General features: G+C 51.3%; 1 protein-coding gene across 1 annotated transcript in view; it reads left to right on the forward strand.

The window, feature by feature from the left end:
* Taf4 (TATA-box binding protein associated factor 4) overlaps positions 1-20,449 on the forward strand; it is a gene marked incomplete at its 5' end in the record, with an annotated part of 60,747 nt that extends 40,298 nt beyond the window's left edge. Inside the window, 10 exons of the mRNA XM_010638202.3 lie at positions 617-706; positions 1,268-1,477; positions 3,444-3,591; positions 3,867-3,981; positions 5,823-5,992; positions 6,187-6,317; positions 7,662-7,787; positions 8,521-8,577; positions 9,042-9,161; positions 19,089-20,449. Of these exons, the coding sequence (XP_010636504.3) occupies positions 617-706; positions 1,268-1,477; positions 3,444-3,591; positions 3,867-3,981; positions 5,823-5,992; positions 6,187-6,317; positions 7,662-7,787; positions 8,521-8,577; positions 9,042-9,161; positions 19,089-19,256 (1,335 nt within the window). The remainder of the gene's footprint in view (positions 1-616; positions 707-1,267; positions 1,478-3,443; positions 3,592-3,866; positions 3,982-5,822; positions 5,993-6,186; positions 6,318-7,661; positions 7,788-8,520; positions 8,578-9,041; positions 9,162-19,088) is intronic.
* Between the last annotated feature and the right edge of the window lie 5,898 nt (positions 20,450-26,347).

A 26,347-nucleotide genomic window follows, 5' to 3' on the forward strand; every position in this document is an offset into this window, starting at 1 on the left:
CTCCCCTCTTTCCCTCCCTTCCCCTTCCTCCTCCTCCTCTTTCCTCCTCTTCTTCCTCCTCTTCCTCTTCCTCCTCTTCCCTCTCCCCCCATGCCATGACCCCCAACCCGGGCCTGGGAGGACTCCTGGTGGCTTCTTCTTCTCCTTAGCCCACAAGTCCCAGGCCCCAGGTTTCTGCTCACATGCATGGTCTTGGCTGCCTGCCTTTGCTTTTCCTCTGTCCCCTTGTACTCTGGCTCTGCTGTATGATCTTTCCTGGCCAGTCTCTATGCTGCCCATACTCACATCACAGACTTTGATCATGTGGTTACTCATAGATTGATGAGCCTGGCATTGAGTAGGTACTGGTGAGTAGTGAGTGCTAACTGGCAGCGAGTAAGAAGCTGTGAGAGAACCTAGATGTAGGTGAGTCACATGGCCACCAGCCGCTGTACAGCAGAGTCCAGGTGAATTCCTGGCACTTGCACACCTGGGAATCTGCATCTGTTACACGTGCAGCATACTGACCCTCCATCTCCTCTGTCAGAACTGCTGGACTAGAGTGATGCTCTGATGATAAGACACATGCATGAAATTGTATTCACTGCAGAATGTCAATGTGGATTTTATTTTTAAGGATGGAAAAATTGAAGCAGAGGATTTCACTAGCAGGTTATACCGAGAACTTAATTCTTCACCTCAACCTTACCTTGTGCCTTTCCTGAAGGTAATTTGAAGCTTGTGGCGCCTGTGACAGTACTAGTGAGGCCCATTCTGGGGGTCACAGATCCCCCAGTGTGTGCCTGTGACATCTGGCAGGGCAGGAAGCCTGTGCTGCCCTGGAACAGATGTTGGGTTTGCTGTTTAAAAGCAACCTTTTCCATAAGGTTGACCCCCCTGTCTGGCCTCATGATCCTGCTACATGGGAGGGATTGAGAAGGGCCTGTGCTGGAGGGTTGGAGGGTCCACTCCCTGGTTGGGCTGAGGATTCTGAGAGTCACACCATCTTTCTTAGATGGCTATTGCTATCACCATTGCGTCTTTAAGACTTTAGGAAATACTGTTGTTTTCTTTTTTCTTAAAGCAAATTTTAGCCAATTCTTACTAATGGTCCAGTTTGGTGAGAGTTGGGAAAGCTCAGGTGTTGCTGGATGTTGGCACTGATGTCACAGATACTCCATGAGGCTCTAGAGTCTGTCTCATGTAGCTGGAGAATGATCTGGAGTTTAAGGAAGGAAAGCCAATGTGTGCGCTGCCCTGACTGACATGCGTGTCTGTCTTCCCACAGAGGAGCCTACCTGCCTTGAGACAGCTGACCCCCGACTCCGCAGCCTTCATCCAGCAGAGCCAGCAGCAGCAGCCTCCCGCCTCACAGGCCACCACCACACTCACCGCCGTGGTGCTCAGCAGCTCGGTGCAGCGCACAGCCGGGAAGACGGCCGTGTCTGTGACCAGCGCCCTCCAGCCCCCCGTCATCAGCCTCACGCAGCCCACACAGGTTAGCCTTGGCAAGCAGCCCCCACCGCTGGCATGAAGGTGTGAGCCTTGCTGGTTTTCCACAGCCCGCCTGCTGTGTGGTGCGTCCTGCCAGCCTCTGTGAATAACCAGCCATGGCTCAGAGAAGCCTTTTCATGAACCAGCAGGGGTGCTTCTGCTAGGAAGAAGCTTGAATACGTATGAGTGGCTGAGACTCTGCAGTTTTGTTTCATGTCTCAGTTAAATAAAGGGACCTCTTGGGCCAGTGATGTGTGTGTTTTGGTGAGTCTCCGAAGTGTGTGTTCTCTGAGTAGGCAGGTGACACAGGCTGTATTTGTGGCAGGAGATTGGGAGAGCAGCTGATGGCAGCGGTGTGGTCTGGGAGGCGCTGAGGTGGAGCTGCAGGGAGTGACAGACAGCACCGGTGTTGATGGTGACTTTCTGTTCTGCAGTCTCGAGTCTGTGTTCTTCCACTGGAGGAAAGATGCCTTTGCTGTCTGTCTTGTGCTCTGAGTACATGGCTGACGGAGGTGAAGCAGGCCCACCGAATGCAAGGGAGGCAGCTTTTAAAAATGACAGTGGGGTTTTGGTCCCCAAAAATCAGCTTTAAAAAGTGAAACATTGCAGGCTGCTCATTCCTCACAGGCCATGAAGTGCATTTGACGATGGTGCTGTAGCAGTGACCAAGAAGATGGTCATGTTACCCCTAGGCTACTGTTCACCTGCTTGGGGAAAGTTTGAATTTGCTTTGTCTTAATTGCTAGTGAGCAAGGCAGGTTAAGGGGACCGAGAGAGAAGTGTGGGCAGGGGCAGGGCTGAAGGTCCACATGTAAAGTTAGGGCTTTCCTCATCCCTTTGACACAGACTGCAAGGGTGGGGTCATTGTGGTGAGCTTTGACATGGTGTCAGGGCAGTGTCCTGTTCGGTACTCAGTGGGACTTGTTTAACCCAGAAGGCAAGTTCTGCTGAAAGAGCTTGCTGGGTCAGGTTGTGCTCTTTGTTGGGAGGCTCTGGCGTCAGCGCTTGATTACATCAGCAGCATCAGGAGCTTTCTTTCTATAAATGTGCTACATTCAGTCACTTCCTGGGCTCCGTGTGGCTGTGCCTGTGTGCAGCTGACAGGCCCATGGATGGGATGGATGGGATCCATCCCCTTACTCTGAGACCTACAGATGTGGACATGGAAGCTGTCTGGTCTCAGCCTGTCTAGTCTGACTGTTCATTCGTGTTGAATTGCGGAAATGGTTCTAGTACGGGCCTTGTCCCAGCCCGCTTGAGTGTCTTGTGAAGTAGGGAGCATATACTCACCTGGCACCTTTAGAGCTAGAAATTGAACTTCAGAAGACCCAGCCCCCCAAAGTTCTGTGGCAAGGCCATGGAGATCAGAGCCATGTAGCGTTTGGCAAGGATCACTTTCTCTTTGGCCCCTGGGGGCAGTGTCTAGAGCATAGGAAGTGGGCAGTGCTGCCTGCTCTTGGAGTCTGCTTTGTGCCTGGTGAGGGCAGGCTGAGTCCAGGGGTGGGGCAGAATGAGTTCTTGGCCCAGGCAGGAGTCATAGTATGATGGAGAACAGGTTGTGCTGGGGTAGTCATTTGGTTCTTATAAAAAACTTAGGAAAAAAACCTGAGCTTTGATCACTAGGTCATCGTGTACCCTGCTGATAGGTGGGGTAGGGTTGTTGCCCTGTTCACTGTCTGCCCCGGGCCTGACCTGGGCCTGCCGCAGCCCAGGAAGTAGATGTGCCTGGAAGCTCCTGTGCCATGGCTTGGTGCGCACCACCCCATCTCACCCTTTCCGGGTTCTCTTGAGGCCTTGTGTGGAGCAGCAGCCCAGGGTATGGGCCAGGCTTCTCTGTGGCCCTAGGTCTTGCTGAACTTTCTTACTGGAGTAGGGAACACCGTGGACAGAGGAAAGGAAGAGCCTGAGGTGCAGAACTGGTGTGGTGGCCTTTGGAAGGTGTGCTCACTGGTTTTGCTGCTCTGTCCCAGGTGATCCAGCAGCCCCCGAAGCCGGGAGCCCTGATCCGGCCCCCGCAGGTGACCTTGACGCAGACACCTATGGTCGCACTGCGGCAGCCTCACAACCGGATCATGCTCACCGCGCCTCAGCAGATCCAGCTGAACCAGCTGCAGCCAGGTGAGGGCCCAGGGCCACCAACTGCTCATCATGAAAGGTGTTCCCCCCAGATATGGCCTGGGGATTGGATTTTGTTTCATTGTGGCAAAATATACATAATATAAGATTCCCCGTTAACCATTTTAAGTATATAGGTCAGTGACAACATTCATAATGTGCAGCTGTCAGTCCGGTTTAAGGTTTTGGGACAGTCTGTCATAGTTGCCTGTAAAGCACTGGAGCAAGTTGTACGTGTGCACCCGCCTCAGTGGTCTCCGCTGTCTTTTGCTTGGCAGTCCCTGTTGTGAAGCCCACCGTGTTACCTGGAACCAAAGCCCTTTCTACTGTCTCTGCACAAGCAGCTGCTGCGCAGAAAAACAAGCTCAAGGAACCTGGGGGAGGTTCATTTCGGTAAGGACCGAGGCTGTGGGTACAGCAGCCTCATGGCTGAGAGCAAAAGTGGCTCAGCTGAGTCTGTGGGAACTGAATGTCGCAGCATAGCACTGCATGCTCACTGCTGTTCATGACACAGGGTGCTTGGTGTGCTCTTGGCTCGCCCTGGACTCCACAGTGGCCGCACAGTGTCTCTCAAGTAGCCAGTCTGCGTGTCACCAGCACGCCAAGTTCTCAGAGATGTGTGCTGGACCTTCGTCATGCCTGAGCAGTGGGTAGTATGCACATTTCCGAAAATTTGGCGTGATCTTTCCCTTCCAGACACTCATTCTTAAAGCTACCAGGCAAGGCAGGGACGTGTTGGGGTGCCACAGTGGCCTGAGCAGGATTGGGGCCCAGACAGGATGAGGAGTGGTCCAGCAAGGGCTTTGTCACCTGGATTGGGTGGGGAGGCAGTTGAGTTACATGTGTAGATTGGAAGTCAGTATGCCCCAGCTCCTGGGTACTGTAGCTCCTTCCTTTTAAGGAGGGAACAGAGGGGATAACCTAGAGTGAGGCGGCAGGGTTGGGTTAGAATTGGGCTCCTGGAGGCACACTTAGTAGCTGTAGGCAAAGTGGGAGCCCTTGCTTTGTCCACTGGAAGAGCCTGGAGGTACACTCTCAGACCACAGAAAGAACAGAGGTTCTTCAGAAAGAAGCTGACGCCAGGGCTGCGATAAGGAAAGGGCAGGCTGAGCTGCGGCCGCTTTGTTCCGACAGAGCCATGCTTAGGTGGAGGCCTGAGAATCAGCTGGCCTCCCTCCTACGGTCAGGCTGGGATGCCAAGGTGGCAGAGGGTCACCATCGTATAAGATGGTGCCACAAGCCTATTTAAAAGCCAGCATCGGGTGACATGTGGAACTGGAGGAGAATTGGAGAATGTGCACAGTGTCAGAGCTTCTCCCCGAGACACTGATTCCGAGGGGCGACTCCAGACCATCCCGGGCCAGTGCTGTCAGTGCCAGCAGTGACGGGTGACCAGCAATGCGCCCAACTGCTGGGGTGGTGGGGAGGTGTCTGGAGCCCATCGGGTCAGGCCAGCAGGAGGACATTTGAGGACAGCTGCCTGGGGCATGGGCATCAAGGGGCTCAGGGTTGCTCAGTGAGGAAGACAGGAGATTGGGGTGTGCCTCTCCTGTGGAGGACGCCCCAGCACAGTGGCTACCCAGGGCTGCTCTGAGGAAAGGCTGGGGGGCGCCCTTGTCCTGGAAGACAGGAAGTGTCGTGGTGGCAGGGTGTTAGGTGTGCTCTTCTCTACCGCTTCTGAAACCGCGAGTGCCTCGTGCAGAGGGCAGGGCTGTTGAATGCCCCTCTGGGACAGTGGCTGCACAAGGGCTGGTCTGAGTTAGGGCTGTGGGTCACTGTACAGGGCCTTTTTTACAAGAGTGCCCTTGCCGAGGAAGACAGGAAGTGTCCCAGTTGTTGGCTGTCAGTTAAATAGTTTACTCCTCTCAAATGACCAGAGAAAGAGTCCCTCTGCTGTTCTACCTCTTCTGAGTTTGTGATTATTTTAAAAATAAAGTATGTGGGTTTTTTTGTTTTGATTTTTGAGATGCTTTCACATGGCTCAAAATCCTCAAAGCAGTATGTACAGTGTTGTGGGTTTACATCAAAAGGCCTGCTCAGGTGTCCTGGTCTGCTGACATAGGTACACGGATACACAGCACAGGCTGTGATGGCAGTCGCCTCCAGGGCGGGGGCCTGAGGCTGGGTGCCTGTTTCTATGGGGGACTCTGCTGTTCTTGTCACTACTTTCTGACCTTCGGTGCTGCCCTGCTGATCCCTGTGCAGCTGTGCTGATCCTTTTCTCTGCTCTCCAGGGATGACGATGACATCAATGATGTTGCGTCAATGGCTGGAGTAAACCTTTCAGAAGAAAGTGCGAGAATACTGGCCACAAACTCTGAATTGGTGGGCACCCTGACACGGTCCTGTAAAGATGACACCTTCCTCCTCCCTGCACCTTTACAAAGAAGGATATTGGAAATAGGTGAGTTCACGCCAGCAGCCATCACTAGGAGTTGTGGTGTCTTCATTGCCTGACCCGGACAGACGCAGCTCTGTGGTGGTGCATGGTCGCCCTGTGCTGAGCAAGCAGCCACTGGTGCATAGACGCAAAGACGGTGAAGTGGGGAGGAGAGACGTGAGTGTCTCTGACATACTCTTTGTTTGCCTAATCTCTAGGTAAAAAGCACGGCATAACGGAATTACACCCAGATGTAGTAAGTTATGTATCCCATGCCACACAGCAGAGGCTACAGAATCTTGTAGAAAAAATATCTGAAACGGCTCAGCAAAAAAACTTCTCCTATAAGGTAATGGGGCCGTTTTCCTGAGAATGCATTTCTGTTTTCAGTTCCTGATGCGGGGCTGTCTGGAAGCCACCTGTGGCCCTGAGAGAGGGCCGAGTTGTCCCGGATGCCCACATGTGCGTCTGAATTGGCTCTGTTCAGACACATGAGGTCCTCGGGGGCTGTGCAGAGCTGGACCAGGAGAGGAGGGTGGGGCCTGTGGGAGTATACTCTGAAGGGGTTTTCAGCTGGAGGGTAAACCCGTTGTCATTCCTTCCTTCCTTCATTTCAGTGTGGAGTTTGAACCCAGGCCCTTCACGTTGAGCTATATCCTCAGCCCTTTTTATTTTTTGAGCTAGGGTCTCGCAAAGTGGCCCAGGCTAGACTTAGACTTGTGATCTTCCTGCCTGAGCCTCCCAGCGTTAGGATTACAGGTGTGCAACCACACACACACACCTGGCCACTTACTGCCTTTTAAGTATTGTGGGGTTTTATTTTGGTTTTTTGAAACAGGGTCTCACTGTGTAGTGAGACTGATCTGGAACTCACTATGTAGCTCAGGCTGGTCTCGAACTCAGAGCGATCCTCCTGCCTCAGCCTCCCAAGTGCTGGGATTACAGGCGTGTGCCACCATGCCCAGCTTATTTTGGTTTTTTGAAACAGGGTCTCACTGTGTAGTGAGACTGATCTGGAACTCACTATGTAGCTCAGGCTGGTCTCGAACTCAGAGCGATCCTCCTGCCTCAGCCTCCCAAGTGCTGGGATTACAGGCGTGTGCCACCATGCCCAGCTTATTTTGGTTTTTTGAGGTGAAGTCTTTACATAGTTCAGGCTGGCCTTGCCCTCACAACTGTAGTCCAGGTGAGCTTTGAACTTGGGATCTTCCTGGCCCAGCCCTACAAGTATAGGAATTACAGTTATGCAGCACCTTTGAAAATCATGGAGCCACTCACTTATGCATCCCTTTTCATCTGGCACTGGGCCCTTTTCCTGGGCTGAGCTGTGCCCGCTGTTCTGGGAGCACCTGAGCAGGTGGGTGAGGTGCCAGGCAGGTGCTGTGTGCACTCTCGCCAGTGCCTTCAGAGCAAGGTTTGGAAAACTGCACTCAGCTACTGTGTGTTAGAAGTACTTCTGTGTTACCACAGAGAAATGTAAATGTTGCTTAAAGATACCAGACCACATCAGTAAAGTGGACACTGGCTGGGAGGCACTGCGTGAATGGCGAGGGTGTGGAGCTGCGCAGTGAGATACGAGGAGGCCGGATCTGCTTGCTGGTGGGGAAGGGGTTGAGCATAGGTCGTCTGAAACAAGCCTTCCCTTCCTCGGTTCCTGGATTTGTGACAGATAGTATTTCTGCCTTTTTTATAGGATGATGACAGATATGAGCAGGCAAGTGACGTTCGGGCTCAGCTCAAATTTTTCGAACAACTTGATCAGATTGAAAAGCAGAGGAAAGATGAACAAGAGAGGGAAATCTTGATGCGGGCAGCAAAGGCAAGTGCCCACATTGCTCCCTGGGCCTCTGTCTCAGGCACTCCCTCATCCCTCCCAACACACTCACGCAGACAGTGAGTGGCCAAGCTCTGTCACAGGCTGGAAGGTGACGCAGTTGTAGGTCGGGCTACAGAGAGAGCCTGGATCACGCAGCATTCTCTGAGTGCACGAGGGTACACGCTTGAACTGTGGAGCTTCGGATTCCTTAACCCTCACCCACCCCCAGGTCCTGCCCACTTCAGTGCAGAGTGCATGTGGAATGAGTCCTTTTTCTGTGTGCCAGGTTCCCGTTGCCCTTTGATCTAGAACACTTGGGGCCAAGTTTGTCCTGTCTCATTGTCAGCTGTCAGAGGAGACTCTTGTCCTGTGGTGAGGCTTGGTAAGAGACAGGAGGGTCATAGGCTTTGGCAAGAGTCCCGCCCCACCACACGAGGAGCTGGAGCCCTGTGCGGCTCTCTTCACATTTGTCCTGTTACATTGCACCTGAGGCCTGTACTTGGTAGCCCAGCATCGAGCATTGTATCTTAATTTTCTGTCATCTGAATGATAGTTTCTTCAAGCTCCCTCATGATAGCCAATCTAAAATTCTATCTTTTGGCTATAAGCATTAAAGAGAGTTAATGTGACTTAGATGGGAGAGATGAGTAAGATATCAAATGAATAAGGGAACGTTTGTTAGGTGAAATACAGTGGATCATCATTTATTTTCTTTTTCTACTTCTTTCTAAAATAGTCTCGATCCAGACAAGAAGATCCAGAACAATTACGGTTGAAGCAGAAGGCAAAAGAGGTAAGCTTTTTAGTCACAGACTCTTCACTGCACACTTGAAGCTCATCACCCTAGACGCCTGGCAGAAAAGAGAATGGCTAAGAACATCATGGAATTTCTGAACGTGGGCATTGATGTAGCTCTTTAAAATGTGCAAGGTTTAAATGATACCAAGTCAGAGGTATTCTCCTGTGCAGATAGTTTGCATTCTGTTTTTATATTTAGCAGTGACTTCTCTGGGGTTGGGATTTAGTCTTTATGCTTAAACTTGCTTTTATTTCCTGAGTGTTTTAAAGTGAACATTAATTGCTTTAAAATATCCTTATATTTTTGGTTACAGAATGTGCTCAATATTAAAAAAGCCAAAACATTAAAGAAGTTCAATTTAGAAAATTTCAGAAAGCCCTGTGATACCTTCATATTACTTTTGCAGTAAGTAAAAATGTGCAAGAAACGATAGTCCTTGTTTCCTTTCTAACACAAAGATGCAGCAGCAGGAACTGGCACAGATGCGACAGCGGGACGCCAACCTCACGGCACTGGCGGCGATCGGGCCCAGGAAAAAGAGGAAAGTGGACTGTGCAGGGCCGGGATCGGGAGCAGAGGTACAGCAGCAGCGCGGGGGTGAGGTCTGGAAGGGACCCGGGAGAGCGTCTTAAGCTGCTTCCTCAGGTAGACGGACACATGTGAGAGTGCGCTAACCCTCCACACCTTGTCTCGCCTTCTGTGGCATATTTGTTTTGCATTTGAAATTTGGCATTCACATCAAGTTGTTTGTGGGCTTCATAAGTTCTTTGCATAAGGTTGTGTGACTACTGTAGTTTCCTAAGATGAGGTTCGTACTGACTTTGAACAGAATATGGGGTTGCTGTCTCACAAGTAACAGTGAGAGAATTACTTCGGGAGAACAGGCAGGCGGAAAAGGAGCCGTTTCGTGCACTTAGAGTTTTTTTAGTTGCTTGTCTTGTTTGTTGTCATATCTTTTAAAACATTAATAGTTCTAAACTTAATCTTTTGTGTTATTGTTGTTGTTGTTGTTGTTATTATTATTATTATTGTTATTATTATTTTGGTTTTTTGAGACAGTCGTACTGTGTAGCTGAGGCTGGCCTCAAACAGTAATCCTCTTGCCTCAGCTTCCTGAGTGCTGGAATTACGGATGTGTACCACGAGGCCCGGCTGAATTATTTTTGCTTTAAACTGTTAATTACTTATTTAAAAGTAGCATTTAGGAAGAAGGAAAACAATTTTTCATATTTACATACCTACGTGCCATCTCTGGGGTCCTTTTACTTTTCTACAAACCCCCATTCCTATCCACCACCACTTCTCTTTGACTTGATTTCCTGTCACGTGAGTCTGTTGGCAGTTGAGTCTCTTTGCTTTAGTTTACTTGAATATCCTTGTGTTTCACCCTTCTTTTTAAGGAATACTATTACTGGTTCTGAAATTCTCTTCAAATACTGTACACTTTTTCTGCTCCAGCTTTTGTTCTGTTAGACACCCAATCATGCATGTCCTTAGCCCTGTTGGTACTGCTGTTGCGGTCTCCGAACTTGTGTTCACTCACTTCAGTATTGTTTTTCTCTGCTCTTGAAACCAGATGGTTTCTCCTGTTCTGTCTTCAGGTTCCTGACCAGATGGAGTTCTGCTTTTTCCAGTTGGTTGCTAACTTCTACTAAATTTTACATTTGTTAACGTGTTTTTTCATTTGTAGGGCTTCTGTTTTCTGCCTGCCCATTTATTGAAACCATATTTTTGCATACCTTTTGAACATATTTATTAAAGCTGCTAAAGATTTTTTCAAGTCCAGAACCTGTGCCATCTCAGATCAGTTTCTCTTTCTGGTGGACCATACTGCAACCCCCTTCAGTGGGGCTCAGTCTCCTGTGTGACAATACAACATAGGCTAACGAGAATAAGACAGAAACGAGACCTAGAACTGGGTTTTGGGCTGATCTGTGCTGCTCTGGGCAACAAAGACAAGGGTGCCAAAGGCACCCAGTATTTATTGGTTACAAGCATGGGAAGAAGGTGAGCAGGTGCTTTGAAGACATCTAGGGACACAGTGTGAAGTATCTGGAAGCATCTGGTGATAGCTGATATGCAAACGGCTGTAAAGAAGGAAGGCATTGCTTATCTTGGAGAGAACAAAGGCTGCTGGGTCTGGGTTGCAGTTCACCAGCAACCTGTCAGGTCAGTGAGAAGCCACAATTCAGGGGACGGGATTTGGTTGGAGCCAAGTTGACCTCCGCTGGAAGTGAACTCAGCTGAGCCCTGCTACTTTATGGACTAGGATTTAAGTCTCAGTAGCAGTCTCAGTAGCAGCCATTAGCAAAGGAGCAATACCAGCCCAACTCTGCTATCTGAGATGTCCATTTGAGCCATGTAAAGCTTTGGTCAGACTCCTAAGATAAAACAGTATAGCTCAATTATGGAAAAGGAAGAAGCATGTGCGACTTATATACAGCCTGCTAGCACTGGGCAGGGATGTCTGTTATATCTGTTGAGTGCTTTTCCCCCTTTACTGTGGATCACATTTGATTCTCGTTACAGCGGGCAGTTCAGTTAGTGCTGCTCGTCCTGGTTTCTGTGGGCTTTCTTTTCACTCCGTTATGAATGATCTCTGGAAAGATCAAGGTAATTCTCAAGCCACTCTATCCTGGCTGGACTTAACGCTGCAAGCTCGTCTTCCTGTCTGATGTTGGTTAGGCTTTGCCCTGGGGGGTCTTACTGTAGGGTGTGACCCTTTACTGCTAGGAGAGCTTGACATGGACTTAACACATTCATGATGGGACTGTGATGCGTGCGTCTCCCTGCCAGGCAGCTCTTGGGTTCAGTCATTGCACCAGCTTGAACCATCGGTGGTGCATGTATGACTGTCGCACTGAACAGCATATGCCACTTCGTGGGGCTTTGATTACAGTAATGCAGAGAAAGGCATTGATTTAGCAGACCAGCTGTTGTCATATTATAGTGTCTTAAGGGAAACATTAGAATGGTTTAAAAATTGTAATACAGTTAACTTGTGGCACAGTAGTTGTAAATGTGTATCATATATACCATCGATAGGGTATGTGTAAAATTTCCATGTTGAAATTTAGAGAGTTAGTTATTGATAAACTATTCACAAATGTAAGTAAATTTCTTTTAACTTAATGAAATAAATTTGTTATTATAATTATTATTTTAATTGGTATAAATAGTGTATTATATTTGGACAGTAATTATTGAATCTCAAACAACTAATTAGATTTGGTCTATTTATAGGCTCTTTATTAGTTTTGTTAGTAGAAAGACTAAAAAGTTGATTAGATCTATTTGTCCCCCCAGGGGTACCAGCCGCCCAGTGGCGCAGTAGTGCCTGTACCACACGGTTCAACCCGGTGGGAAGCCTTAAACGTAACTGACGGGTTCTGATCTGTTGCAGTTGTGATTTCCGTTGCATTTCACAGTGGGCTGTCGCTGGCTCCTGGGTCCTGTCAGGACAGGATCCCAGATCGTCGCATCTGGGGTGGTGCAGTGTTCATCGTACTCCTGTACCGCTCCAGACCTGAAAGCAGCCATTTCTTCAGGAATGGTTTCTTCCAGTGGGAGTGGCATTAACAGACCATGGGCTGGGCCTGGGGAGGCTGGTTGTCACTGAGGGTTAGGCCTCTCTGAGGGCAGAGGTGGGAAATGTGTAAACATGAGACTTTGAGAATTTGTGTGGATGTTTCCAGTTCAGGTCGTTGAGTTCAGGGACACAGGATTCCTTTGGGTCTTTGCTTCTCATGTGGAGTTCTCTGATTTCTAGGTTTTCTTGATTTTGTCATCGCCTCATTTCTAAGTTCTGCTAATTCTGGTTTATGTTGTTTTTTACGACCTCTTACCGTTTTTTCAGTGTCCTTTAGCTGTTTTAATCTGTTTCTGCCAGGAGCTTTCACATGCCCTCCACAGTCTGACCTCAGGAGTGTGTGTGGACACTGGAGTGTGTCCCATGTGGCCCTTTTCCCTGTCAAATAGAGTCCCGTGAGCTCCTGTGGATACCTCAGGGCCTAGTGTGGCCCCTGTGTGTCTTTTGTCTGACCCCCCCTTTTTTTTTGGTATTGGGGATTGAACTCAGGTTCTTGTGTTTGTGAGACAGGCAGCAGAACCACTGAGCTAAATCCCTGGCTCCTCTCACCCCTTTCTTTGCTTGTAAGTCTGTTCTTAGGCAGTGGTAAATCTAGCTGCCATCCTTTCCGATAATTGTTTTTTGTAGTGCTTGGGATAGAACCCAGGGCCTCATTGCATGCTAGCCGGCTCTGTACCACTGCACTATACCCAAGCCCCTTCCTGGTACCCTGTACCCTAGCTGCCTCTCATGTATTTGTTGTTTTGCTCAATGTAACCAATTTCCTGGCCACTCTGCCTGCTGGGGTCCCTCTGCTAGTAGAAGAGAGTGATGGGAAAGGCCTATTGATTAACTTTTGACCTGAATGTTAAAATATTCAAAATTGGGCTGGGGTTGTAGCTCAGTGGTGCCATGCCTGCCTGGCAAGCACAAAGCCCTGAGTTTGATCCCCGGTATTGGGAGAAAAAAATTCAGATCACTCCTAAGAATAGAAAAAAGTATGCATACTTCCAGCTAACAGGAATGACAGTGTAGTGAGGCTGGGAAGGCTGTAAAACAAATAGAGGGCCCAGATGATTGGGAAGATGTAGGTGGCTGTTGGATGGGACCAGATCAGGAAGTGGTATCATCAAAGACTGGGTGAAGCCTTGTCATGTGTTGCTTGCCTTTTTTTCTTGAACTTCAGGCATCTCTAGGAGTGCCCTCGATTTAAAAGAAATTCTCTGCTAGGATGTTTCTGTGGGATAGGTAGTTTTCTTGTCTACTTTTAATCTGCATTGTGAATTTACAGAAAAGTTAAAGTAGTAGAGTTTCCGCATATCCCTCACCCCATTCACATGATGTTAGACATTGGTATCCTGCTGCTCACTGAAGACCTTATTAGATTTTTTTCTGGATTTAAATTTTAAAACATTGATAGGCTTTGTTCTTTAGAGCAGTTTTAGGTTCACATACAAATGAAGAAAGTCCGGAGTTCCTGTGTGAGCCCCTGCACCCCTGTCACCCTGGATAGCACTGGCCTCTCAGCGCCCGGTGCAGACAGACCTTAACAGCCGGCAGTCACTGTCTCTGTCATACAGAACATTTTCCCTGGCTCAGAGCTGCTCTGTGCTCCCTTCCCCTAGCACCTGGCTACCTCTCACGGTATACTGTCACCATGCTTGTGCACTTCTCCCGTGTGTCCCTCAGCTGGGGTCACACCATGGGTAGTCTCTTCATTCAGCTCTGTGCACATAATTTTCCTAAGTTCCTGCCTGTCAGCCCATGGCTTGTGCGCTCATTTTATTTCAGCGTGGAATAATGTTGCATTGTCTAGATGTACCACAGTCTATCCATTCACTGGCTGAAGGACCTCCTGGTTGCTTCTAAGGTTTGATAATTAGGAGTGTAGCTACTGTAAACATCTGTGTGCAACCTTTTGTGTGCTCATGGCTTTTCAGTGACTTTGGTAAATGCCAAGGAGTTAATACTGGATCTTATGTTGGGAATATGTTTAATTTTGTAAGAGATGGTGGCGCATGCCTGTAATCCCAGCACTTGGCAGGCAGAGGCAGGAGCATCGCTGTGAGTTCAGGGTTAGCCTGAACTACATAGCAAGACCCTGTCTCAAAAGACAAACAAAAAACTGAAACAGCTGTGCCATTTTGCCTTCCTGCCAGCTGTGATGAGGTTCCAGCTGCTGTGCATCCTTGCTGTACTCAGTGCTGTCAGGTAGGTGTGCAGCGGTCTTGCTGTGTTTTAACTTGCCGTTCTCTGATGACGTGTGACGTGGAGCGTCTTTTCACATGTGTATGCCCCTGTAGAGGTCCGCCTTATGAGGAGCCTGATCAGGCCTGATCAGGTGGTTTCTTTTTTTTTTTGTTTTTGGTACCAGGGATCGAACTCAGGACCTTGCGCTTGCGAGTTAGACGGTAGCACCACTGAGCCAAATCCCCAGCCTAGGCGGTTTTCTTATTGTTGATTTTGAGAGTTCCTCCTGTGTGGTATTTTGGGTAATAGCCCTCTATCAGATGAGTCATTTGCAGGTATTTTCACTGCTGTCCACGTTTAGTTGTCACATCTTTGTCCCTTTTGCTTTTACGGCTTCTTAGTCTTCCCTTGTCTTTCTTTAAGTAGGTAAATTGAGCTCATTTGCCTTTATTAATATTTGTGGCACTGGGGATTGAACCCAAGGCTGTACACGTGCCAGACAAGCGCACTCCCACTGAGCTACATTCCTGGCCTCATCAAGTTGGGCAGGCTGGCCTTGAACTCCCAATCCTCAGCTTCCTGAGTAGCTGGGATTCTGGAGTGCAGCACCACACCTGGCTCTGAAACCTCTTTATGCACCTACCGTGCTTGTGATTTGCTTCACTTGTTGATTATTGGTTTGCAGTTCTGTGGGTGTTCCCAGCTTCCCTTGATCTGATCCCCACTGCTCCCCTGACCAGAGACCAACTGTGGGCTACCTCTCCCTGCTGCCCCACACTCCTGGTGTCCAGGGCTTCCTCTAGCTTCCTGCGGACCCCATCTGTGCCTCGGTGTGACGACCAGGGCTTCCTGGCAGTCGTGTACTGCCTTGCCTCACAGCTGGATGCCAGGCTATCCCTTTGTCTTCCTGAGATACTTTCCCATCTGCCCTGCATCTGGGCCTCTCGCAGTGCACAGTGCGCAGGGTTTCCTCTGCCCCGTGTCACTGCGCTGCCTTCTGTGTGTACAGCTCCGGCCCCCTTCTCTTGCTCTGCTGCCTTCTGACCCTGGGACATTTCCTTAGTCTCATTTTCTTTCTAGGTTTCCTGTCTTTCTTCAGAGCTCCTTATTACTTGTTCACTTTGTCTCTTTTCTGTGGGGCCTAGTAATTTACTCATCTGGAGGACAGTTTTGTCTCTCCCTCCACCTCTTCCTTGAGTTCATTCAAGTCTTGCCTCAAGGCTTTCTGGGACTGTTGTTTTTTAAATGTTTCTTAGTTTGGGGCTTTGGATTCAACATGATTTTTGTGCTTCAGTGTTCACTTAAGTATGTCTTTATGCAAAGTGTTACCTTAAGGTTGTCCTTTGTTCTACCAGGGTGGAACCTACTCTCTGACTTCCTGTGCTCTCCTGGATCTGCTGGTTCTCTGTGTTGTCTGGGTCCAGTCCCATCTCCCCACACTGCGCTTTGGGCATTTGGGTGGTTTGTGATGTCACGGCGACCTTTCCTGGTAGCATTGTGAAGCCCAGGCTGCCGACTTTGATAACAGTGCTGGGCTTGCAGGACCCTAACTTCTTTTGCTTCTCCCTCCTTCGCCACACAGCCATCAAGGGTTTTCCTGGGGACATTTTCCCTCCGCACACCCCTTGGGCCTGGCTCTGATGCCCCCCCCCGTGCTGGTCCCTTGGTGTGTCCTGGCTTCCCAGGCTGTCTCTGCACCTCACTGCCGCTGCCTCGCTTGAATTCAGCGGTCTCTGGTGGTGCCCTGCTGGGGAGAGTGAGGTCACTTTGGATGTGGGCGTCCCGAGGCCTGAGTGATGGCCTGGCCCCTGTGCTCACTTTCCCCTCATTGCTCTCAGATGGTTGAGAGGGTGGCCAGGCAGGTGCTGTCCCGTCAGCCTCTTGAGGCGGCGCTGTTTTGATAGTTGAGTTTTGAGTGCTTGTAGCTCTTGGAAAAAGGTCCCGCAGATGCTCTGAGGCTGTGGGGCTCTCATGGAGCAGGTGGGTGCAGTGCCAGGCACGTTGCTCTGGTTCCCCTGATCCTGGCTGCCACTGACCTGAGCTGCTTGTCAGCGGGTTAGGACACCACACCCTGGAGAGCTCCTGTCCGCTGCTGTGGGCGTGGGCATGGGCATGGGTGTGGGCTTCAGTGAGCTGCTCCCCAGGGCTGGGGCACAGCAGTGGAATATCTGGGGAAGGAGATTCTTTCCGTTTGGTTTTCATGCTAGTCTTGTGGCAGTCAGGTTTACTGGGGCAAGCTCGACACCTTTCACTTAACCTTTTCTAGGGCAAATGGTCACAGCACCCTTGCACAGAGAGTGGCAGCCAAGGCTCAGGGAGCACTCCATCCTGGGTTCCGTGTCACTTTCTTAGACCTGACTGACTGTCCTTCAACCCCAAAGACCACAGACCCTAAGCTGTGCTCACCGGCATCTAGGGTGTTTGTGTCGGGGGTCTCATCTTGGGTTTGCTTTGGGCCGTGTGCAGGTGCAGCGGCAGAGACAGGCAAGGCAGCATCACTCATCCGTGATCCTCACTGCTTCCTGCCAGGCCCCCATGACCCACGAGGGTTTGGATGAGCAGGTGGAGGGGCTGCCGCTGTGCTCTGTGGGGAACGGTTCCCGCCTCTGGGGGCCCTGTCCTGGGCTGAGGGTTAGATTTGCTGGCTGTGACCAGAACACCCGCAAGCCGTGTGATCGGATTCAGGGACAGTGACTGCCAGCCCCTCCTTGGGGAGAGATAGGAAAGTGTCCTCAGTTCGGCCACAGTGGTCAGTGATTGCAGTACCAAGTGGGGCACCTGTGAGTGTGCATTCATATTTTTTGTAACTTGAGAGAAATGCATTTGTGTTTATAAAAACCCATAGAACTGTGTGAGGATCTGTGGTTCTAAACATGCAGTGGCCATCCCCCTCTGAGCCTGACACAGGAGGGGAAGCACCGGGCTGCACATGGCCAGGCAGAGCTTGCTGTGTCTTTGGCTGGCGCTGACACTGGCTCATCAGTGAATTTTGGGCACCAATTTTGATTTTATTTATCTTGATTTCTGGCTTTTAGCATCCCTTAAATTTTGAGCCTGAAGTGAACACCCTGCCCTCATGTCAACTTTGGTTTCGGCCACTGATCCTGAAAGTAGAGACGTGAAATACAGCCCACTCTGCTGGCAGCTCATGGATGCCCTGCCTGCTGTCGGCCCAGGTGGTGCCTCCCAGGCCTGCCCCATACATCCCGCTGCCACCACCTGAGTTTTCTTTCACTGGCTCCTGGTTGGGCAGGAGGGTTTGTAACTGGCAGCAAGTATGGAAGCCACATCTGTGAACGGAGGCAGGTTTGGCGCCCAGCCCAGTCAGCACACCAAGGAAGGCCCTGTTGCTGCAGCGCCCATGCAGTTCCACGTCTGCCGGAGTCCTGGGGGAAAGAGGCCGTCCTTCTCCCACTCCGCTGTTGCCGGCCCCCTTCTCTTCCGGCTTTTTTTCTTCCAGAAACTGGCTTATAGCTGTGTCCAGAGCACCAGGTGCCCCTTGGGAGAAGCCCACAATTCCACTGGCCAGGCTGTGGCCATGGTGGCTTCGTGGAGATGGAACTGTTTTCTTCGTCCCTTCTGACTGCTTATTTTCACCCCAGCCCTTCAAGGGGCTCCACTTGTCTCTACACAAAATGTTCTGCTGAGACTGTCACGGAGACCAAAGGAGGCTGCCGAGAAGACTCCAGGAGTTGGTTCACATGAGAGGAAGTGGCCACCGGGTGGTGTGGCAGAAGATGACTCACCCCTCAGAGTGCGTGCACCTCCACTTTGACCGTCAGACGCATGAGAATCAGTCCCAGTGCACACCTTTTTCACTGTGTGCCCAGCCAGCATGGGTGCAGCGGGACAGACCGCAGGGCCCGGCCTTGTCTGCCGCCAGCTGGCTTTGGCTGCCATCTGCTTCTAAAGGGTGGTGGTTCCTTCGGCTTCTTAAGCTTCGACAGGATGCACAGGAGAAGTGCCGCTGCGGTGTGTGCTTGGACACCCAGGACATGGACGCTAATTCTCTCCACCAAGTGGAAGCCTGAGCCGCCGTTGGGATCTGTAGTCTGTGCCCAGCAGAGCGTCGGATGGAGCTGGTGATGGGATGGGACCACCGGACTCTGCTGCTTAGTGGTGACCTTGCATTCCGCGCACCCGGCCTCCAGCAGCTCCGCCCCTGAGTGGCAGGAAGGCCATGCACTGTGGGGCTGGGTGTCTTTGCAGTGGGCCCCTGTTGTAACCGCCGAGCAGTTGGCCTCTGCAGCTGGCCACCAGTCCGCCCAGCCCAGGAGCTGAGACCTAGTGTCCTTACCAGCCACGCAGGGATGACACAGCCAGGTGTGGCATCGGGCATGGGCCTCAGTCTCCTCACCTGAGCCCCTGGGCAGCCTTGCTGTGGTCATGGAGGCCGGCCGGCCGCATGCCCCAGAGTTGTCCAGCTACTGCCTGGGGCGCGAGCCCCTGCCTTGTCTGCCCTCGTGCCCAGAGCCAGAGTGTGAGCTTTGTGTGGCCTTGAAGGGTGGTGGTCTGATTGTGTGCCCTAGAGTGGGGGCCTGCTGCCCTTACCCTGCTAGGGACTCGGACCACACACCAGCTCAAGCCATAGGCCTGTTGGAAGGAGCCTGTGCTATGCCAGCTTCCTCCTGAATCGGGGTCCTGGGACACATTTGGGGGACACTTGAGTTGCCCCTTCCTTCCCTTCTTTCTGCAGCCCACCTCTGAGCGCCACTAATGCAACTGTCTTCTCCTTTCTCGTCACCAGGGCTCGGGCCCAGGCGCGGCAGTCCCAGGCAGCTCCGGCGTGGGAACCCCCAGACAGTTCACGCGACAAAGAATCACGCGGGTCAACCTCAGGGACCTCATATTTTGTTTAGAAAATGAGCGCGAGACAAGCCATTCACTGTTGCTCTACAAAGCATTCCTTAAGTGACACAGGAGGAGCACGGTGTTTTTGACGAGACGCCTGGGGACGTTTTTATATATTTGCAGATTATGCCTTTTTGTAATAAGCAAATGGGATATTGTTTAAAAACAGCCACTTCTTTACAATGGAACAGTTTTATATTCCCGTTTCTAAATCAGCTCAGTGTGGAAGAAAACCTGTTTCTGTAGCAGAGAGAATACAAAGGCCTGTGGATACTCCTAAAGGACAACTAAACCCGAACTCATCCTTGATTGAGTGGCCTTCTTGCCAAACAAGCCATATATAAAGACTGATGGGATCGCTTAGCAAATCACTAGCTGCGCTCTGTCACCGTGTAGCAGTTTCTACCTTATTTGTGCGTTTCGGTTCAGTTCGGCCCAACTTACTACGTAGGTGTGTGTCTGCAGCTGATGACCTCCTTTCACTTATTTTATTTTTGTACTAGTCAGTTGGCAAAGCAAACTGAGTTTTAGACTATTTATCTCCCTCCCTCCCCTCCCCTCCCTTCCGCTCGAAATTCTCCAGGAGCACTGGCCGGTAGCACCGCCACCTTGGAGGGTAACCGCGTTTCTGGGAGCCCAGCCGGGGCGTCTCCTGAGTGTGCTCAGCGTCTGTACAAATGCATTTGATTTGCTACAGTTTGTGAAGCTGTAAAGTTAAGAGAAATGAGAACCTTTTCAGCATAAATATATTTTACTTGCACTGTGTTTTTTAGCTAAAAGTGAAAACTTAGATTAAATAAAATCAGTTGAGAAGAATCATCAAGAGACTGTTTCTCAGTGTGGATCAAGTGTTGAAAAATGGTTGGTGTATTTTGTCAGTAATTGTACATAATTTTTGGCACATAACATAAAAATGGCTATGTAAACTATAATTATTTTGCTAAGAGACTGTATGCAAGCTGTGGGCCAACTTTACAGACGTCCAGAGCAAAGCCCCTTCTTTGTACCTATTTTTTTATTACAAATATACTAATTGGTTCTTTATATTTTCAGAGGTTATTGTATTAAATTGTCTATTGATAGTACTTTTATGACTGTAAATACTTTGGCTTTCTCCGTGTGAATTCTCACGTAAGACTTTAATTCGCGCGTGTGAACTGAACGCTGATCAGTATTTTTATCAACACCTGAGAACTGTTACACCTTTTATTTTATCTTTTAGAAAATCCCCCGTCTTTCCATTTTTTCATGTAAATTTTGCACAGTTACTTGTTCATATGTAAATATTTTACTTTCAAAAAATGAAGTTTTTAATTGCTATTGTTTTATAGAGGATTGAAAGAAAATTAACTCCTTTATTAAAAACAAATTTATCTGTATCTGTTTTGCCTGTTTTTCCGTTTCCTAATTTCAGTAATTCTGCCAGAGACTCGGCGGTGGTCCAGCCAGTGTTTGTGACCAAAGTCCTGTGGACCTAGTAGAGGTAACTTTCTCTGAGGGTGGCTTATTCCTGAAGTCCCGAGGGTTCCAGTGTGCCCCCTTCTGCCTGGGGCACTGGTGGAGTTCTGCTGTGTGGATGCTGCCCAGCCTACAGATGAGCTGGGGCACACCTGGAGGAGGCGGGAGAAGGCCCTGAGGGCACGCACGCACACACACACACGCACACACACGGGCATGGGCACCCTGGCATGGACCCGTGGTGGACAGAGGTGGTGTCTCCATCGGTGTTGGAGGTAGGCCTCGGTGAGTTGCAGCTCCTGATAGGACACACGTTGAGGTGCAGCACCTATTGTGTGGGGTGCAGTGCCTGTCTAGCACCTTGGTGGCCAGGCATTGTGCGGTTCAAGCCCAGGGCTCGATGACCTGACACTGCAAAGCACTGCCCCCACTTGCATGCCTGCTGTCCTGATTGTCTCGGGGCTGCTATCACAAAGGGCCACAGACTAGGGGCCTCGAGCAGTGGAATCTGTCACACAGGTCTGGAGGCTGAGATGAGGTGTGGGCAGGATGGGCTTCTCCTGAGGCTGTGAGAGAGAGTCTGCTGCTGCTGGGCGCTGGCTGGCTCTCATGGTGTGCCCGGGGAAGCAGAAGCAGAGCCCATCTGTTCCTTCCCTCCAGCCGGCAGTCCCTGTCTCGGCTTTCTGTTTCCTGTAAAGGTGCCAGTTTTTCTGAATGGAGGCCACATCAATGACCTCCTTTCGGTTTGGTCATCTCTGTAAAGACATGTTTAAAAAAAAAAGCGTTTCCAAAAGCGTTTCTTTCTGGGGCCCCAGGAGTTAAGGACACCAACCCTCCGTAACATTTGGGAGGAAGCATAGTTTAACCTGTAGTGCCTGTGATGTTGAGTGATGGAGAATAGACCCAGATTTTGAGATCTGGGGCAGGAAGTTGTAGAGGGTGCACTTCCCTGTCTTCCCGCTCGCAAATGTGCCAAGGGTGATGGATTCATTAGGTCTTGCTCGTCCGTTCCAGCTGCATCCAGTACTTGGCTTTCTCTACCTTTTTGGTCTGAAATCAGTTAGTTCTCTCAGTAAAGAAATTTACATTTTAAAGTTTTGCAAGTATCGTTGATTTTGTCTCTGCTTTTCCTGCTGGGTCCAGTGAATGTGCCAGGAGAGTCACAGTGACAGTGCCAGGTCCCGTGCACCCGTTTGTGCAAGAAGGCTTGCTTCCTCTCCACTGCCGCACATCAGGTATTGTCCTCAGGCTGGTTTGGCTGTTTGTGTGGCTTGGGGTGGAGCCACTATAGTACTCCTGTGGGGACAGGTCCGGAGTGTGACACAGACATCAGCTCTCACCACGTCTCCCCCACTGGTTGATGAGGCCGAAGGGTGAGAGGGGAAACAAGCATGGAGTCTGGAGAGGAAGAGGGTGGTGGAGCAAGAATTCATAGTGAATGGCTGATGCAGGGAAACCCCGGTGAATCTGGGAGTCCCAGAAGTGCAGGTGAACTCAGTAAAACCACAGGATGCAAGACTGGGAGCCAAAATTGCTTGAAAATTCTGCATCCTTGCAACAAACAGAACATTTAAAAAGGTACCATTTACAGTAGCATCAAAACAGCAAATACTTGGAATATATTTAATGAAAGCTATGTAAGATCCTCACCTGGAAATTGGAGAAACTGAAGAGGACCAGATGGAGAAGGACGCCGTGCTCACAGTGCGCCCACAGGAAGGCTCGGGACAGGTGTGAAGTTCTGTCCCGGTCAGAGACGGCAGTGTTCCTGGAAACTAGCAGTCAGAGTCCAGAAATTCACGTGAAGGCCTGGAAGGCTTAGGAGAGCCGGGATCTCCTTGGGGAAAGTGGGCGCCCGTGTTCCTGACAACAGCCCCCGGACAGGACTGCAGGTGCCACCACAGAACAGTGATGTGGAGGGAGAGGAGCTGCCACCTGTCTTCACAGAGCTTGGGGATCTGGAGGAGGCTCGGCTGCTGGGAGGTTCATTATCTCGATGCTGGTGATGGTTCAGGGTGCGTAAGATTGACAATTTAGCTACGTGCAGCTTACATCAGCTGTGTCAGAAGTGCAAAAGAGGGCCGGGGATTTAGCTCAGTGGTGCTGCCGCCTGCCTCACAAGCTCAAGGACCCGAGTTCAATCCCCAGCACCAAAAAAGACAAAACAAAACTGCAAAAGAAGGAGGGAAAGGACGGGAAAGAGAGAGGGGAAGGAGGAGGGAGAAAAGAGAGGAGAGAGGCTATTCTTCTGATGTGGAGACAAGGTGTGGCCTAGCGAAAGAGTTGGGCAGTGACATGGGGCCAGGGGCCAGTTTGGCAGCCCTGAGGTCAGGTGGGATGTGGGGTGAGAGCCCCCCAGGTCTGGCTTGAGTGTGGGGGAGTGGAGTGGAGGTGGTGTTGGTGAGAGATCCATAGTGACAGGTGGGTGTCCAGTGTCAGCTGAGCCCCTGGGAGGGCCACATGAAGAGACATGAATGCCAAGGCCTGTTCTGTTCCAAGGTGCCGGGGACAGGAAGGTATAGGGAGAGGGAAGGAAAGGGATGCAGGACGCCCTCCCCACAGGTAGCAGCAGGCAGTGGGAGGAAGTGGTCTGGGACTTAGCTTGGTGGAGGTTGGAGCAGGCGCTCTGAACTGGTGGGCAGGCTTTTCCCTTTGGCAGCTGAGGTTGGCAGAGGGAGCAGGCCTGCTCTTCCCAACAGGGCTTTGCTGGGCCTTAATCCTCACTGGGAACTGGAGTAGCAAGAAGCCACAGAGAGATATCTCCTCCTGAGGTGTGACCCTGCCCATCTCTTCCCCTGGGGCTCCTGCTAGCACCGGCTCTGGGAAATCCCTTCCTCCCTCTGAGCAGCCCTTAGCACTCAGAGCTTCTCCCAGCTGGAGCACTGCTGCACTTCCCTGCCTGGCTGTGCAGTGCTATGGGGCACACTGGGCAGTCGCTGCTCTGCCAGCTGGCTCATTCCACCTCTGGCGTGGACTGTGGTGTGGCCTGTCGATCCCTGGCACAGTCTGAGGGATGGAGTGACCAGCCAGCCCAGTGTCGTCTGCCTGGAGGTTTCAGTGGAACTGTGCATGTGTGGAGGCTGGTGTCTTCATCTCAGTCACCCACAGCCACTCTGCGGGGAGAGTGTGGCCGAGGCTGAGGCCGTACAGAAGCAGGGAGCTGTGAACAGTCTCGATGGCATTTGTGGGACACCCGAGCCAGCTGTACCTGAAGCTCAGTCCTGTGTTGGGGGCAGAGCCACAGGAAGTTCACTCATCCCCTTAGCTCAGCCCAGGCCCAGAACTGGCTCCCAGGAGTTGGGTGACGGAGGGAAGCTCCTGACACTGCAGCCTCTTCCTGGAAAGAGAACCTTGCCAAGGCCGTCACTGCCCTTCCGCCGCTGCCTCCTCTGGGGAAGATTCAGAAGAAGTGCGGCCCCTTGGGGGAGGAGCTGCCCCTGGAGGGGCGTCAGACCTGGGGCAGTGGGAGTGCTGCTCTCTCCTGATGCCTGGAGGTCCTCAAGTCTCTGCTCTGACTTCCTCTTGTTGGGCTCCTGGGCCAGCCAGGCCTCAGCCCTTTTTCTGAGCCTCATTTTCCGAACCTTCAGTTTCTGAAGTGGCAGTGGCAGTGCTGCCCAGCTCAGGGTGGCAGACAGCACCCCCACATGGGGCCTGAGGAGCAGCAGGTGGAGGCTGTGGTCTCAGAGCTGCCTCTCACATGCTTTGAGGAGGGCAAGGAGTGCCCGGAGCACCTGGTGTGGGCATCATGGCTGCCCTGAGCTCTCAGTACCCAGGGGAGCTGCAGGCAGTGCTGGAAAGTTCCAGAGGCCTGTGGAGGTGGTTGGGTAGGGACAGTATGTGCAGGTGGGACCCCACCTGCCTCCCTGCTCACCTGTCAGGCCTCTGGCCACAGAGTGGGCGCACCCACCTGGGCACCCAGAGGACCCCTGGCCCCAGTCCCTATGTGCAGAGCCCTGAGCAGTAGAAATAACCTGTGCTGACCTGTGGAGGCTGCCAGGTGCCCAGCCCGCAGGTGAGGAGTGAAGGACATAAACCTGCACGGCCGCTGGGCAGCATGGCCCTGCACCTGAGTACCTGTATGCAGTCGGAGGAGCTGGGGGAGGGGCGGGAAGTTGCTGGCCTCAGGGATCAGAGGTTGGTTGATAATTGGATACAGCGGGCAGGGCCACCACCCCAGCCCTGGTTCCGAGGTGCCTGAGGGATGTGACTTCTCAGAGAGCAGACTCTGCTGAGCACACAGAGGTCCACGGAGTGGAATAGGTAAGCAGCTACTGGGAGGCCTGCAGGAAGGACGTGAGGCTTCCCCAGAGCTGCAGCAGTGTCTATGAGAGCCATGGAGCGAGTACAGGAGAGCCAGGCGGGGTGGTTCTAGCACGGCAGGTCTGCAGGCCCTCCGTCCTCACCTGCCTTGAGGGGGACAGAACGTGCTCAGCGTCCTGAAAGTTTTTGGGATCTGTCAGTTTCATTTACGGATCTGATTTTGATTGCATTACAAACCCAGAACGTGGTATGATGCTCACTTAGTTAGGTCTTTTAAACATTTTACTCATTAATTTCCTGAGATTGGCAGGTGTAGGGCTTCAATGGCTTTGCTTAACTATTTCTAAGTATTGGGATGCTGTTGTATGTTATAGATGGTATCGTCTTGGTCCATTTTCTGTTGCGGTAATGCAGTACACAGAAGCTTAGAAAGAGCAGAGTTTAGCTCAAGTGCACTAGTAGGGCTCGGGCATGTGCCTGGCACCTGGTGAAGGCCTTCTGGCGTTATAGCAGGGTGGAGGGCAGCACAGGGCAGACAGAGGCCTTACCAGACAGCTCACTTTTACAGCAGAGCCATTTCCTAACCCCTGGATCCGCCTGTGTATCTGTCCATCGTGGGATCACACTTCCGCATACTATTAACAGACGGCTGTGGGGATGATGTTTCCAACACATGAAGTTTGGGGGACACGTAGGCCAGAGCAGGTGTGTGTGTAAGATGTCGCATTTGTGCTGGTACACGGAAGGAGGCGTGATTTGTTTGGGGTATATCGGCTTTGTGCCTGTGGCCTTGTTAACGCTGCTGACTAGTAGCCTGTCTGTTCTTGAGAGCTTCTGCATGCATGGCCGTGCCATCTATGAGGAGCTACAGCATTGCTTCTTTCTTCCAACTTGGTTACGTCTTTCCTTTGCTCCCCTGCCCTGGCTGGGACTGCAGCCACAGAGCTGAGGAGCATGACAGCAGCAGCCTCCTTCCCGTCCCCGGGGAGTCGCTCAGCACCTCACCATTCCGACCCCTGCCTCAGCATACGGCTGTGGTCCTCTCCATGGAATCCAGAGCCCGCTGAGCTTTCCTCGGCGTGGCACGTTTGTCCCATACTTGTGCTGCCCTGGGTGCGCGCAGTCCGGCAGAGGCTACCTTGGCCCCCAGCCCTCTCTGAGGGTGTCTTGCTAGGAGGTGCAGCCTCTTGGCTTCTCATGAGTGGGAGCAGCACTGAGTCTGTGCAGGTGTCAGATCAGTTTGTTAGTAGCCCAAGCCGTGGACTGATGTGTTTCTGCTGCCAGAGTGGCTCCTTTCCCAGGAGTGTCCCCTTTCTGGTCATTTTGGGCCTGGTGTGTCTGAATGTCTGCTGCCTAGAGGCAGCCTCCTGTCCCTCTGGATCATTCTCCAGGGTCCAGCAGCTCTGTGAACTGCTTGTGAGGGCTCTGGGCCTGGAA

Source organism: Fukomys damarensis, unplaced genomic scaffold (genome assembly GCF_012274545.1).
Source record: "Fukomys damarensis isolate Sample0158 unplaced genomic scaffold, DMR_v1.0_HiC HiC_scaffold_22, whole genome shotgun sequence".
NCBI classification, from domain to species: domain Eukaryota; kingdom Metazoa; phylum Chordata; class Mammalia; order Rodentia; family Bathyergidae; genus Fukomys; species Fukomys damarensis.